At 38.2% G+C, this 16,998-nt stretch overlaps 1 protein-coding gene across 1 annotated transcript in view; it reads right to left on the minus strand.

Annotated features, from left to right (window-relative positions):
- The window catches only part of POU6F2 (POU class 6 homeobox 2), a 540,059-nt gene that overhangs the window by 279,956 nt on the left and 243,105 nt on the right, over nt 1-16,998 (minus strand). Inside the window, exons 3-4 of the mRNA XM_087821402.1 lie at nt 14,394-14,485; nt 11,061-11,289 (exon numbers count right to left, since the gene is read on the minus strand). Coding sequence (XP_087677528.1) covers nt 11,061-11,289; nt 14,394-14,485 — 321 coding nt within the window. The remainder of the gene's footprint in view (nt 1-11,060; nt 11,290-14,393; nt 14,486-16,998) is intronic.

Raw genomic sequence — 16,998 nt, forward strand, 5'->3', positions numbered from 1 at the left:
AGTTGGTGGGGTGTTAAAGTCCCCAAGTATGATTGTATTGCTGTTGATCTCTCCCTTGAAGTCCTCCAGAAGTTTTTTTTTTTAATTTAGGTGCTCCCATGTTGGGTACATATAGGTTTATCAGGGTTATAGCCTCTTGCTGGATTGATCCCTTTAGTATTATGTAATGACCTTTCTTGTCTTTCATTATGGTCTTCATTTTGCAGTTTATTTTATCTGATGTAAGTATTACTACCCCAGCTTTTTTTTCATTTCCATTTGCATGAAAAATTTTTTTGCATCCGTCACTCTCATCTTATATGAGTCTTTTGTTCTGAAGTGGGTCTCTTGTAGACAGCATATATTCGGGTCATGTTTTCTTATTCATTCAGCCACCCTATATCTTTTCATTGGGGCATTTAATCCATTTACATTTAAAGTTATTTTTGAAAGATACTTATCTACTGACATTTTGTTTCTTTATAGCTATCTTTCTTATTCTCTTTATTTCTATTTCTAATAATAGCAGTCCCTATAACATTTCCTGTAACACTGGTTTTGTAATGATAAAGTCTTTTAGCCTTTTTTTTTTGTCTCGGAAGCTCTTTATTTCACCATCCAGCTTGATTGATAATCTTGCTGGATAAAGTAGTCTTGGTTTCAGATCCTTGTTTTGCATTACCTTGAATACTTCATGCCATTCTCTTCTGGCCTGCAGGGTTTCCAATGAGAAGTCAGATGACAGCCTTATGGTAGCTCCTTTGTAGGTAACAGATTGCTTTTCTCTAGCTTCCTTTAAGATTCTCTCTTTGTCTTGGGTTCTTGACATTTTAGTTATGATGTGTCTGGGCATGGGCCTCTTTGGATTCTTCTTGCTTGGACTTTCTGTGCCTACAGACCCTGTATGCCTTTTTCCTTGACCAGGTTAGGGGAGTTTTCTGCCATTATTTCATCAAACAGGTTCTCTAACCCCTGCTTACTTTCAACCTCCTCTGGCACTTGTATAATACGAATATTGTTACATTTTATGCTGTCCTACAGCTCCCTTAGACTGTCCTCCTGTTTTTTAACTGTTTTTTGTTTTTGGGTCTCTGATTGAGTGATTTTTTTCTACCCTGTCTTCTAATTCCCTGACCCTATCCTCAACTTCCTCTAACCTGCTGTTTATTTCTTTTAACGTATTCTTTATTTCTGCTATGTCATTCTTCATTTTTGACTGGTTATTTTTCAAAGTTTCCAAATATTTTTTCATGCTGTTGAGCATCCTTACAATCAATATTCTGAACTCTATACCTGAGAGATTGCTTATCTCTGTTTCATTTGGCTCTTTTTCTGGGACTTCTCTTGTTCTTTCATTTTGGGCTTGTTTTTTGTTCTCCCCATTTTGGCTAAGTGTTAGGTAGATGTGCTAGGATTCTCAGTCTTTTTGGAGGGTCTCTGGTACAGGCCAATGTCAGATACAGTTTGTGACTGGCCCTGAGTACCCTGTTTAGGGCTATCAACAACCCCAGCTTGAGATCTCCACTGCTGGGGCTGGATGCATTTGGACAGGACCGAGATGCACACCAAAGTTTCCTTTTCTAAGGCCTGGGTCTTAAAACAGATCAGCCAAAGAATCAAAGCACATCAGGTCTGCCTCAGTCTGCCAATTGGTTAATCTGATTCTCTTATTGAGCCTCAGGCTGTAGAAACTTCACACAGTGGGGCAGCTCGTTGTTATCAGTCTCTTAACAAGCCTCAGGCTGTAGAAACTCCTCCTGGCAGGGTGAGAGGCTCTCCAGCAGGGTGAGGCAATTACTTCACCTCTCAGGCAAAAGTCGAAAATTCACCTCCCAAGAAAGATGTCCCCCACAGTATGGAGGAATGACTATCCCCAGACTCTCCCCAAACAGCTCCAGTCTACTACACTCCCCCTCTGCCAGAGCCCAAGGTGAATGGCTGCACACGAAACTTTGTGTGTTGGCTCTTTAAGAGGATGCCTGCAGTTCCATCTGCCTCTCCCTGGCAGACAGAAACCCAGCTGCTTTTCACAGCCAGATGTTATGTGGGCACCTTTCTCAGTCCTGGTGCTCTTGGTTGGGAAGCCCAGCCTGGGGTTTAGGCCCCAGAGTCCTCAGTGGGAACCCCCCACAGCTGAGATATCCCTCTGGACCTTCAGCTGCTATCTGTGGGAGCCCAGCCAGCCCTCTCCCGTCCGTACTTCCTACCAGTCTCTATGCTGTCTCCACTTTTCCTCTTTGGTTATGAGGGTGCTCTCCAGCCCGTCTTCAGTTGGATTTCAGGATGGTTTTTCTGTTTTAGTTGTAAATCCAGATTAGTCCCGGGAGAGTGTCAGTGTAGCTTCCACTCAGTCCACCACCATCTTGGATCACCCATTATTTTTAATGTTTTGAAATGTTAGTATTTTATAAGCACCATGGCATTCATTTACCATTTTCCTATTTTTGAAAAAATTGAGGTATACTTTACAAACATAAAATTCACCCTTTCTCATGTACAGTTTTACAAGTTTGATAAACACAAATAGTCTTGTAACCACCACCATGATCAAGACAGAAAACTGTTACATCAGCCCCCAAATTCCCTTGAACTCTTTTATAGTCAACTCCTCCCCCACCCACCCCTGGTCACCACTGATCTTTTTCTGTCCCTATCATTTTGTCTTTCTTAAATGTTACATAAATGGAGTAATACTTAAGTGTTCATTTGCTGTTTTAAATATACCCCAATTGTTCCACATATTTGTTATGCACTTTTATGTTAATCATTTGAATTTGATAAATATAAGAAATACACTTTAAGAAATAGTCGAATATGTTGTGTTGTAAAGAACCCCAAAGATAGTCCATGCAACCTAATGGCTTCACTTAATGGAATTATAGAATCTCAGTGTTGGAAGGACTCTTAATAGTTTCCTAAGTCAAATACTCATGAGGTGTGTCTTCAGTGCACTGGCCATTGAATGTAGCACATAGTTTCCAATCACATGCTGGAAGAGCATCCTTTCCTCAGGAGTACCTTCATTCCTACTGGCCACAGGCCTAACCAAGTGACTTGCCTGACCCGTAGAATGTGAGTGGAAGTGATGTGGACCACTTGTGAGCCAAAGCTCAGAATTCCTAGGATGAAGATGTACAGCATAGCCCCTGCTGACCTGCAGCCAACATGTGTTATGAAATAAAGAAATAAACCTTTGTTATACCTTAGTGGAATTTTGTACATGTTTGTTAATGTAGCATAACCTAGTGAAAGCTAGATACAAACATCTGTCCATCAGGTTGTTCAATGTTTCTTTATTGAGAATCTGTGGTTAACTTTTCCTAGCACTTAGGACTTCTCCCTGAGACATTCTTCCCCAGTTCCATTGTGTCCTGTCCTTTGGGTCTCTGTCAAGTGTAGAGACTGATACTGATGACCCTGTACAAAATACATCACATCCCCTCAACCCCCTCCATCTGTATCTATGGACTAACAGAGAAGTGCCTTGAAAAACTCTGTTTTGTGGATTACTATATCCTAAGTCAAGATCACTGCCTAGACTTGGCCAGGTGGCTCAGTTGGTTGGAGCATCACCTTGTACACTAAAGGGTGGAGGGTTCGATTCCCTATCAGGGCACACACTTAGGTTGTGGGTTTGGTCCCAGTTGGGGCATGTACAGGAGGCAACTGATTGATGATATTTCTCTCTCACATCAATGTCTCTCTTTCCCCACTCCCTTCCCCTCTCTCTAAAGTCAGTAAACGTCGTTGGGTGAGGATTAAAATAAGTAAATAATCACATCTAGTACACTATGAGAGCTCAATCAATATTTGTTGAATAAATGAGTAAAATTAGTAAAAAACAAAAATAAATAAACCTATTTTTCGTTAAGCTGGTACAATTCTTTTTACTATCAGATAATTAAAACTATGTAACATGATGTGTCTGCCGTTTTGACTTGTCCTCTGGTTTCAAACATTTGTCTAGGTTTCTTTTTTAGTTTTTTTCCTCTAGTAAACAGTGTTTGGTCTTTCATGCGTCTTATATCACAAGGTGCTTCAAACCCTTGGGATTACAGAGGTATAACCAAGTAAATGCAAATATATATCCATGCAAATATCATGGCATACATGTATTGTCCTTAAGTACATCTGTCTCTAATATATCAGGCTCTGTTATAGTCACTCAGCACACACAGGAAAAAGCATAGAAGGCCCTCCAGTGTCAGTCTTTCCTGTTTGTCCAGTCTGATTGTTTCCCATCTCCAACTCCCTAATCTTCACTTCAACAAGAACCAGAACTACTCACTGAACTCTGTAGGCTCCATGCCCTTCATTCCTTTTTCTCTACATTGAATGTTTTCTTCTCTTCACTCGAATAACTCTTACTAAATCTTTAAAATTCATTTATCTATCCATCCTCTATCCCTCCACCCATTCATTCATTCTTGAGCACCTATTTCAAGCCAGGCACTATTCTAGTCCTTGGACCACATCACTGAATCAAAGAAAGATGTTTATCGTGGGGTTTACATCCCAAGGGCAGAGCCTGACAGAAACAATACATATCAGAAATACATTATACAGGGAAATGCTCCTCTACAGAACTAAAGCCATGCATCAGAGTGATGCCTCTACTGCCCTCCATGGCTACAGTAGTAAGCATGAGCCAAAGTGTTTAAAAATAAAGAAGGGGAAAAAAACCTCTACCATTTTTAAGATTTTAAGGCTATGTAGAAAGTAATACGTGTTAAGAGAAAATAAAGGAAAGCAGGTAAAGGGGAACAGAAATACTTCCTTGTGGGGTACAAGGAAGATGGTACATTTGATGCTTTCTGGGCAAAGAGTGCTTCAGGCAGAGGGAACAGCCTGAGCAAAGGTTCCTGGGTAGGAGTATATTCACAGAACCCCAGGGAAGCCAGATGTCTTCACATCAAGGCTAACTGAATTGAAAGAAATAAGTGTGGAAGTGAGAAAGCAAAATAAATTAAACTGAAGATGCATGTCTTAGAAAAACCTTTGTCACATGAAACTGACTAAAAGCAAAAGGATCAGAAGCATTTTTGGTTTCTGAAAGAACTCGATTCTCAAAGCTACAAACCTTTGTTGAAAACTTCAAGCAATGATGGCCCCCGAGCTTCCATAAGCCTCCAAAGAAAGATTTATTCCTCAACTTTTTCTTCAGATGTGGCCAAGGAAGATAATGAACAGGGAAGAATCTCCCAGCAGTGTAACCAAGTGCCCAGAAGAAGAGTGGTAAAGGGTCTTCCCTAGAGACCCTCAACAGAGGATCCTCTCTCTGTCCCCAGGGGAGAAGACCTTCATGATGTCTGCCAACTAGAACATAAGAATGGCTCTGGATGAACAAATTGTGGCATATTCGTATGATGGAACACTACTTGGAAGTGAAAGAAACTATAGATCTACAAAACATGACTGAATCTCAAAGACATTATGCCGAGCAAGAAAAGCCAGACATGAAAGAATACATATTGTGTGGATCCATTTATATGAAGTTCTAGAACAGACAAAATTAACGGAAAGTTACAGAAAGCAGATCAGGGTTGCCTCATTGGAGAGAGGGGATCGACTGAAAAGGGAACCTTTCAGAAAAAATGAAACATATTATGTATTGATTGTAGTGGATGGGGGTTGCATGGGTATATACAATTACCAAAACTCATTGAGCAGAGCACTTAAGATTCATGTATTTTATTGCATGTAAATAACACTTCAATTAAAACAGCAACAAAACAAATAAAAAGGAAATGTTATGTAACTTGCACATGAAATTCCTAACTTCAAAATCATTCCTACATACTTTACTTGGCAGTCTTTAATTTGGAGACTCAAAGAAATCCAGGGCAAGTTTCCTGCCAGTCCTAAGGGCAGGAAAAACCATCCTTGGCCTCGAGCTTCAACTTGCTTTGAATCTAATTGCTTTTCCATGTTCAGGTTAAACAGCACTCTCTAATGTACTTTTTGGTCATTAATTTAAATGTTAAGCTAGAGTTAACTGGAATGTTCGTAGTTTGATATAAATCTCCTAGGTAGCACATTTACATTCTCCATTTATGTTGCCCTTAGTGATTAGTGGGTTATCCCACGTGGCCTGTGTGATGATTCTACATTTAGAATCATCTATCCTAAATGTAGACTCACCCCTGCTGTCCCACTGACCCCTTTGCTACTTGTCCTCACTTGTATTGAGGCTATATTTATCTACATTTTATCATCAAATCTAAAAAAAGCAAAAAATCCAACACATTTACCTGAATCTTACAATGAGGACTTTATCACATTAAATAACCATCTAGTTTCCATACTAGGACAAATGCGAATTACATCTTTCATACAGCTATCTGAGTTTCAAAATAATAAGTAAAATAAAAGATGCTGCTTTTTAAAAAATTGTATAAAGTATGTGACAGAGTGAACTTAGTAATTTTCTTTCTCTGAAATTTATCATCATTATTAGTCTTATTTCACAGGTGTGGGTTTGCTGACAGTCACCTGAAGCCAAATCCCCATGATCACACAGCAGACAAAGGACACAAGAACAGAGGGACCCAAAGTAGTGACAGTGGAAGTTATGTGGAAGGGGGAAAAGCTCTCAAAATTAAGATGGGAGACAACACAAACTTCCCCTACTTCATTTCTAGGTCTCATTTGAGTTTAGAGCACTTCTGGGCTTGAATTCAAGCCAGAACTCTCACTGGCTTCCCTTAAAATATTCAGAACCTAGACCTCACCTTTGATATCTCTGAGTTCAGAGTTTGTCTCAATCTCAGTTCATGCCCATAGGAGGTCCTTACAAGTCTATATAGTAATCCCACTGGACAAGACAACATACATTCTGCTTAGAGCCCCTTCTACTGATGAGGAGGGCCCTAGCATGTTTCTTAAATATGTTGCCAGTGTTCCATGCCACATCATTCAGGCTTCCCCCTCCCACCCACATTACAGCTGATTGACAGAGGTAGACACTTCAATGTGGGGCTGTCAATCTCTAGTCTGGCCAGGGACTGAAGAGGTAGCCTAGAATGAAAAGACTCAGCCTAACTAGAACTTGAGTTTTGGGGAGTTTTAGATAGATGTGGAGATAAGGGAAGCACTGGAGATTTCCTAAAGGTACATGATTTGGAAAGATGTATGTACTCTAAGGAGACAAGATGGGATGTGAGTGAACCAAAACGATGAGTTAGCCAAAATTCAACATAGTACAAGACAGGCAAGAGAAGCAGCAGGCAAAGAGGAGATAGGTTATTAGTCACTCTGGGTATGGAGATTGGCATCTGCCTGGCACTCAGAAAAGACAATGACACAGTTTGCAGCCCATTGGTTCACTAATTCCCAAATCTCATTCCATGACCCTTAAGGTAGGATTACAGGGCTATTCCTAAAATTTTGCAAGATTTTTAATTTCCTACTCCCATCTGTTTCCTTAGAGGAAGATCCCATCATTGATGAGACAGGAGTACATCTCTTTCTTGAATGGGAGGACCTAAGGAGAAGGGAAAACAGTCACAGGTCAAGCAGATGGGTTTTCTTTTTCAGCAATGGAAAGTTTTTGCAGGATAAAATATCAGAGCAATGGTTTTAGTAATGCTTCAATTATGCAAAAGAACACCCCTTAGTCTTAGGGACATGAATGTCTTAACAGAAGCAAAAATGTTCCCACATAAATCATTCTTTTCAACCACTATCCTCATTTAGAGGCCTGGGGTGGTTAGGAACAGCAAGAAAATTAATGAGGGCACTTTTCATGGTTACATGGCTCCACATCAACCTGAGATGCTCTGAATCAGAGATAGTGGTGGAGTTGCCAAATGAATTTTGAAAAAGCTCCCTAGACAAGCTTTTATTAAACTTTAGTGTACATGAGAATCACCTGTGAATCTTAAAAATGAAGACTCGTTCAGTTGGTCTGGGGTGGAGCCTGACAGTCTACATTTCTGATAAGCTCCCATAAGATGCTGATGTCACTGGTCAGGGGACCATGCTTAGAAGAGATTGTTATAGGATCCTTGCTACCTGAGCCAAGAAATCTGCCTGTGTAACATCATGTCATTAGTACTCATTAGAATACATGGGTGAATCACAGCCTCCAAGGCTTAGAGTGCTATTACATGTCACTTGATAGGGAACATAAATGAACCAGCTCTCAATCCATTTAGTAAAGAGGAAAAGACTTGAAAACTATCCCTGGATTCTAAACCATTAAAAAACTGATGTCAGTAATTTTTTTTCTTAGCAAATTTGTAGCTTTTGAGCTAGAAGAACAGACAGGTTGGAGGGCTGGGCAGGAAAGTTGGAGAACAGTCTGAGACAGTTCCAGCTAGTGACCTTATTTCATGAATAAAACCTTAACCCTTCACAATAAGGAAAGGGAAACCATCCAGAACTAAGCCTTTCGTATGGAAACCGGCTCTACTTCAGACTAGGGGTTAAACACTTAAACCCCTCCCCTTCACAATGACCAATCAAATCTGTTTTATAAAACCACCTGAGAAAGTGGGGTACCTATTAGAGGTTGGCCAACTTACTGGCTATTTCAAAAGACTTTTAGAAGTCTGGGACTAAGGTTACTGTGTTCATTGTCTAAGGGTGGGCCATGGGGAGGGGACAGAGCATTCTACCTTGTTGACTATATAAATGTGTAAGGACTCCTTCTGAGATATTATTTAGCCCATTTACAAGATCAGTGCCCTTGAAAGAGGATTGTCAAGGGCTGTAGTTCCCTAAAGGTGGTAAGACCATCCTTGGGCCAACAAAGTGACTGACTGGCAATGCCCTTCAGGTGGTAGACACTGATCTTGGATACCCTGGAGATATGAGACATTTCACCATTACTGTCCTATTGCCCTTGGATTTCTTTCAGGATGGCCAACTCTTTCTGGTTTGCCTGAGACTTTCCTGGTTTCAACAGTAAAAGTCCCATGTCCCAAGAGAACACCCAGGCCCAGGACACCAGGATGGTTGGTTATTTCTTAGACAAGTGAGGTCTGATTGGTAAAGAAATTATGTGGGAAGATATGAAAGGAACAGAAAAGTCCAAGGAAACTGGAAGATGGAACTTTCTTGGATTCTAATAGTGGTTTAGGAATTAGAATTCATTCATAACGATATTAAGGAAAAAGATGTTGGGGAGGGGCTAGACTATTCAAACTGAGAAGCTTTGCCTATAACTGTCTGACTTGCAACTGGACGTGTTTCATTTTAGTGACCTTGTCCCCTACCCCAATATCATTGAAATTTCAAAGATGGAAACAAAGAGAGACATATTCCCTTATTGGTTGTATAGTAGACAAGAGTTTGACCATCAACTCCAATACACATCTGAAGATGAGGCCATAGGGAAATTATGTGAGAAACACCAAGAAATAAAAAGACCTAGTATCCTTATTGAACTTACAGTATTTAATTAGGACCTTAGGATCATTTTCTGACACCAAAGATGACAAAAAGAACCAAATTCCAAATTATAAGGTAATACTAAATTTGATATTGATAGAGACAGAGAGAGAGACAGAAAGAGAGAGACAGAGAGAGAGAGAAAATCTTGATGGAAGTTCATACTGGACCAGTTACTAATTCTGAACCCTTAAAATAACAAAGTAATAATAAAGCCTTAAGAATACCAAAGAGTAATAAAGGTATAACAAGCCTTGTTTTTTGGACTCTGACTTTGGTGTGCATTTTAACCAAGCAGGATTAATTCATGTCCAACAAGCTCCACATGCTTATGTTTATTTATAATATTCAATATTCCCATAGGCACCAATATTCCAAATGGAAGGTTGCATTTTGATAATGGCCATTCCTTCATTAAGATTTCATCATCTACCTACATTAAAAAGCTTCTCCCTACACTTTGTTGCTTTTGCTTTCACCTTGTTTATTCCTGCTTTACTTGCTTAATCTTGAGATCCTGGCTTCCCAGGCACTCTCAAATTTAAAACAAGCAAAGTTTGTGCATTAATGTGTCCTGAGTATGCATGATTTATGAATGGCAGCTTTCTTGGCACAATTTAATGGTATTAGAGAGACTTTGTTCTAAACATTAAAGTAAAAGTCAAGAAGTGACAACAGTGGATGGGATATTAGAACATAATAGTGTGTAAAGAAGTTTGGGTCAAGAGTTAACCAGTTTTTGCTTGGTATGTTTCTTAATCTGTAGACTGATGCTCTGACCAGTTTAATAGTTTATAAAGAGCCTTGGCATTTGATCAACTAAAAAAGTATTTTATAAGTATTGCTCTGAAAACTTACCCAATCAAACTCTCACTCTGCAGAAAAAAAAATTGGTTGCTAACATTGATATCAATAAAGAAAAAAAACAACATCTTTGACAAGTCCAAAAAAATTTGTTTTCTCTTTATTAAGCATACTAATCATATTCAGGCCATTTTCTATCATAAAGTTTTTCTTCTTAAGAAGTCTTTTGCAAATCAGTTTATCAGTCAGTATTACTAAATTTCTTAAAGAAAAGCCAAAATCTTCATACTATCAAGAAAACTACCCTTTCTGAATAAAATTAGAGTCCAACTCTTACTATATGCTCATGTAACAGAAAGGCTCAATATTTAAGTCTATTTTTCTCATTATAAACTATGATCTCAAGTAATAAAATTTTGTTTAGTAATTATAACTAAAATATACTTAGTAAACAAAATAATAAACTAATTATTCCAAATGATACCTTGTTGAGACATCCCAACCACTTCACACCCAAACCAGTCATGTCTAACCTGTCTCTGAAGGCAGCTAAATTGAAGAACTCATGAGATTATAACTCAGGTACTCAAGTAACAACATAATAAGTTTACATGTAAGTTTTTAATGTGTGATGCAATGATTGCTCATAAATACTTCCTGAGGACCTGAAATTAATTTTAGGAAATGCGGACTGGTAAAGCCCAGGACTTAAGCAAGCTAAGGACTCACAAGACAACTTGATACTTTGCTTCCTACATAAGCCTTCTATATTCTTTATGGTGGAACCAGCTCTGAACCACATTCAACATTCAGGGTACTTGTCACTGCAAAGAACACTGGCCAGCAGATAGAGCCCTACATGGCACATAGACACAATGGATTACCTTGTAGATTTTGCAATGGCAGAGTCATAATGCCTCCGGCTGCAGCTGCTGCTACCAGCCCTTGAATGTTGGTGAGATTCGCAGTAGGCAGTGTGAGGACCAGTCCCTGTTGCCCTCCTAGCTGTCCGGCCATGTTGAAGGGAATGAGGATAGGCTGGTTCAGGGCTGGCGTGCCTCCTGGCATCACACTAGCGACAGCAGAGGCTAACTGCTGTGCTGTCAGAAGTGGCTGCAAGGAAACAGATAATCCTAGCTCACTTTCCAGTGGAACCAAGACATGGGCTGTTAGACCAATTTTCTTCCACTTATGTGGGGTCAGAGAGTTCCTGAATAAGTAGTAAAGAAATATGCTCTGGACCAGGAAAAAAAAAAATTGACTGGTAGAAAAAAAATCACATTTTACTTATATTTTTGGAAAATTCCATTTGGTTCTAACATCCTCTGAGGCATTCAAATACCTTTAAAATAATATCTTATGCTTACATATTATTCTTCGAGTGAAGTTTCATTTGATCTACCCTTATATATTTTAAACTCTCCGCTAATTTATTCTGTGTTGTTCCAGAAATAATTCATTGGGATCAGTGGAAATTTTTTGTTGTTCAAAAATAGCAACAAAATACTATTCTCATCTATTAAATTGGCAAAAGTAAAAGAGTTACTTTGTGCTGGTAAGTTTGTAGTGACAACATTATGTGGATTTAGGACATGTACCCTATCATAAGCCTTTTGGAAAGCAATTTGGAGATCCATATCAAGAGCTACAAAAATATTCATCCCCTTTTGACTCAAAATATACTCTTAAGATATAAGCTAAAGATATAATTCAAACAGAAAAAAGAAATGCATGAAAATATGCATTACATTTTAAAATACATAAATGCTGAAAATAGTTTGTTACAGTACTAAGCTTGGTATCACCTACTCTTTAAAATGAATCATTATGGCACATTTTTAGAAAAATAGAAAATGTTTATAATATAAAAATACATGAAATAAAATGGAAAATAATTAAGCAAATGATAATGAAATCAGTGTTAAAATGGAAAATTATATATGTATACTGACAAGAGTTAAAAAGAAATATAGAAAAAAATATTTAATGTGGATAAATCTTTAAATATTTTAAATATTTCCTTTGTTATCACTCTAACATTCATTGCCCAGTTAAAACAATATTAAAAATACATGTTTATGTCCACTGTTTAGCCAAGAACCATTGTTTGATAGGAAAAGGCAGCCTCATAGGTATGTACTCTGGGCACAAGACATATTTGAGCTGGGTGAGGGCTCTTAACCAGGATGACATAGGGAGGAGTCCTGCCCTGGCAAGTCCAGAATACCCAAAGGGTCATTGATCTTAGAGTCAGAACTTTCATTGCACCCCTTTAGGAGCTTTGGGAGCTTTGGAAGGCATAACCCCATGTCATTTTTTTTCAAGACAAACCAATACAAAATTCCTATTGATGGTTTTCAACATTTTTGTTTTTAATGCAGCATTATTCTATAAAGTAAAAAGTAATTCAATATGGGCATAGTACAAAGCCCAATATCTAATAGCCAAGGACTATTCTAGTGTTGCTCCATATCTATTATCTCTGCTATCCTACCACTGAGATACAGAGAGGTTAGTAATTTGCCCCAAATCCCACGTCTAGTGGGGGTGAGGGGCTCAAATCCAGCAGGCTGCTCCAGAGCCCACATTACATCCCTTTCTCATCACTCTCAATTCATGGAAGAGATTTAGAGAAGTGGGGCTACTTTTTTTGCAGAATCAGGGGGAGGAGGGTTGAGAACACTCTCTGACCATTTCCTATAGTCTGCCCTCAAGGCTTCTTCTGCGGAGACCTCTGAAGAAGCCTTAGGACTCCATGCAACCTAGTTTTAGAACCATAGCTCTAGACTCTGTGGGCCTAGCTCCTAATATATTTGCTAGACTTATTAAATTCACACAGATTAACTGTGCCTTTTTAAACAAAAAATAGGTACCATAAAGCACAAAAATAAATATATGTTTTAGAAATAAGTACAAAATTATAAGCTGGTTCTTAAATTGCTGGTGTTATATCATTGACAATCGTAATTCAAGATAAGAAAGAAGGCAAATGGGTAGTCTTTAGGTTGTATACAGATTTGGGGGTTTGGGTCTCAGGCATTTTTTAAAATTAATTTTACAGGCTTAAAGCAGGGCATGCACTCTCCAGTTTGTCACTGTGTCCACAACTTTTCTCTATCTGGGTCTGCCATGCTACTTACACAAAACCTGGAAGCCTTAGAGTTTGTTATCCTTGGTATGTTCACACACACACACACACACACACACACACACACACACACACACACACACACCATAAGCATGAAATCAGAAAGAGCACAGCTAGAAAAAGCCAGTTTCTGAGATTCCCAGTAAAATTTCTCTGGGCTTTCCTAAGAGAGTAGACATCTCCCCAGGCTTTCTGTCTTCCAGGCCTTGTGTTCCAAGACAGACAGTGGGATCTGAGGACATAGGGAACTTGGTGGCACTGGAAAAAGAAAGTCAAGACATCCAAGCTCTAAACTTGGGTTTTCAAGTCTTGAATTGGTGAACCCTCAAAGTACCAAACCGGATAAATTTTCAGGAATAAAAATGACAGCAAAAGAGAGAGGAAAGCTCAGAGATCAGCTTCTTTTTCCATAAAATTGGGTTGAACTCTGAAAGCATCACACTAAAATAACAGAGGTAAAAAGAAAAAAAAAAGCCCAGCTTATCATAATTGTGTCCTACATCTCCATATAACCGTACCAGGCTGCAAAAAGCAAATATTAGACTTTAAAAAATAATGAATGTATTTCTTTATTAATGCAGGGGTTGTATGTGATGTACAATATTGTCAAACCCAATAAGCTGAACTTGCATTAAAATTGCATTAACTTTTTTATATTAAATTACATCTTGTATTGCAAAAATGACTATAGTGAGGTTGAAATAACTTAATTTTCTTCACACTCCAGTCATTAAAGTTTTACTTTCTAGAAAACTGCATGGTAACCAACAACACAGTTGTAGTGGCTCTTAAGAAGAAGAAAAAAACACACACACAAAAACAGAATTTCAAATGATTAAAACCAATATTTCCTGTAAAAAAAAAAAAAAAAAGAAAAGTTCTGCAAACCCATTTTTTTTCCTGATGGTATTTAATAAATAATGTCATACAGCTTCCCATACAAATATTTATCACCATCTTTTCTCTGTTGGAGTTAATTGGATTGAACTCATTATTATTTATTTGTTTGTTTTATATAGTTAAATCATTTTATATGCAGCCTAATGGAAAGCAGTTGAGAGATACTAACCTGTGGCCCAACCGAGAATGGGGGATGAGTTTGACTGGCCTGGTGGTGGTCAGGAGTGCCTGGTTCTGATAGTGCTGGGTTTCCTCTGGCCCCTGGAATTCAAGAGAAGTATTCCTTTAACACACAATCAAGCCTGGGAACTGCACATGACCCCATTTTCCTGTGACATCACATAACATTAAGGCACAGATGACATACCAGAGTGATTTATCAAAGCTCTAGCACTCAAATCACCAGTCAACTGCATAAATTTTGCTAGCAACCATTCAGGATGGCCAAAGTCATTCCAGGAGGTAGCAGGTTATGACAGCAAGGAAAGTGATACTATCATAAGTGGTGCAAATGGGCTTGTGTTATACATCAGTTTGCATGGGGTATGCCAAGGCATCATTTGTGTGGGAAATTGCATTCTTTATGCATAGGTGGGCTACAGATAATCTAATTTCCCAAAGCCAAAGAAAGTGACCTCAGACATGACCAAGTATAATTATACTATCCTTCAGTGACTTCATACGCTTAAGCCCTTCTCCATACAACTTCAGACGGCAAATCTTACAAATGTGTTTTCCTAAAAACAAAGCTTTTTTCAATGTCACCTTATGTGATGTCCTAAAAAGAAATATGGGCCTCTTTAAGCAAACTTTCTGGGTGCTAAAAGAAATAGTAAGAACCCCACACTTCCTCCAGGGACCCCCACTCTGCTAAGCATAGAACACAACTTATTTCCTTCGCTGAAATCCTGTTGGACACCAAAGCATGAAAAATGAAATGCCACCAAAACAGCAGAGATTTCAAGCCTTTTTAAACATTATAGCTACTCTGTGTGGGCTTATATGCTTTGTTTCAAGACAAACCATATAGGAGGTAAGATAGTGGCAGTACAATAAATACATGAATAAATAAACACATGAATAGAGCTAACAGCAATTTGAGGGGGAGGGGGGTTAGTGGTAGCTTTTATTTTCTTGGTGGTTGAAACCCAATTCCAAGCCATCCTTAACAGGACCCTCTTTCCTGATATTTATCCTATGAATAGCAGGTGGAAGACAACTCTGTTTACTGGCGTGTCATAGATGACCAAGAAAAAAAGACATGATTCTGTCACACTTATAAATTTTAAAGAAGGTATTATTGCCTCATTTAAAACAAATTCTTCTATATAGTCTCCAAAGGGACAGACTTATAAATAATGGAAATGTGGAAAAAATATTTCAGCACATTAAGCTACAAATAAAATTGACTGCTACATATTATTCAATTGACTTGTATCTCCACTGTGATGTGTCAATCATAATGCCATTTTATAATAGGATTAAGCAATAAATGTGCAAAGCCATTATGCAGAAATCTGAAAATCTGATTAATTTATAATATTTTTGTGTGCAGAAAGTCAGGAATAGACATTGCTTGGGGAATACTTACAAGCATTCTATTGAAATTTCTAAATTGATTTGGAACAAACTAATAAAAACACAGACTTGCTGACATTTTATAAAGTGAATTCTGTCAAAATATGTTTGGCATTTTAATGACTGCTGTCACTTAATAACAAGGGTAAGATGACCCATCATAAGATGCCAACAATTTCCCCATAATGTGCAGGAGATCTTTCCTCTAAATTTTTTATACGTGATTTACTTATTGTGCTCAAATAGCAGGGAACTTTAAACTGGAAGCTGTATTATGCATTATAAATCTCACAATTTCTCTTCTTATATACCCAAGTCTTATTTTGTCTTAAAATTCTCAGCAGAGCTTTATGTACTTTTATAGAATTAACCAGGTCCAAAGTGATGCTTTTGGTCAAATATTCACATTAGATGAATTCTCAAATGGCAAAAAACCCACTTTGGTAAGTTTTTAAAGATGTTTTTAAAATTTGGTTGCTTCCTCATACTCACCAGGTATGGATTTTTATACAAGACTGTGAAAAGAGAGTTTCGCAATGCACAGAAAAAGAAAAGAACCCTTTTACACAATTAAAAAAATATATATAATTTTTAAAAATTTCTATACCATGTCAGGCCCTTCAGCTTCATATTTCTTTCACGAGTACTGTGCTCATTTTTTACTCTGTTCCCAAAGACATACCATTATAGGGTTTAGGATTTGTACTATACAGGTACTGTGTCAACAAGAGTATGTGTTTGTTCCTGTAACTTTACACAGGTTACATTTGCTTATATTTTATGCTCTGTTGCTGCAGGCCCTCACCAGCATACAGCAGCTTATTTGAGGCTAGTTATTTTCAAAAACCATGCTCAGTGCAGTACGGGGCAATTCAACAGAATTTTATGTGTAAAATGAAGTCTTTCATGGACCCTAGAAGAGATTATGTATGCTTTCCTGCCTGGATCAAAAGGTAATGCTTCTTCTTAATGCACATCTCCATTTTCCCCAAATGCACACATCACGTTTAACTTTGTAGGATCATAAACCAATCTGTCTAGTTGTAAGGCGGCTCCCAAATCAAGGATCTTCTAGGAATCAGTGGAGGAATCCAGCGGTCAGAATGAATAAATGACATTGGCTAAGGCTTTCAGAGAGATTTAAAGCAGTACTTAGCCTACATTAGCAGAGAATTTGAGGTTAGCTATCTCCGTGG

Source organism: Miniopterus natalensis, chromosome 10 (assembly GCF_054644295.1).
Source record: "Miniopterus natalensis isolate mMinNat1 chromosome 10, mMinNat1.hap1, whole genome shotgun sequence".
In the NCBI taxonomy this organism is placed as follows: Eukaryota; Metazoa; Chordata; class Mammalia; order Chiroptera; family Miniopteridae; genus Miniopterus; species Miniopterus natalensis.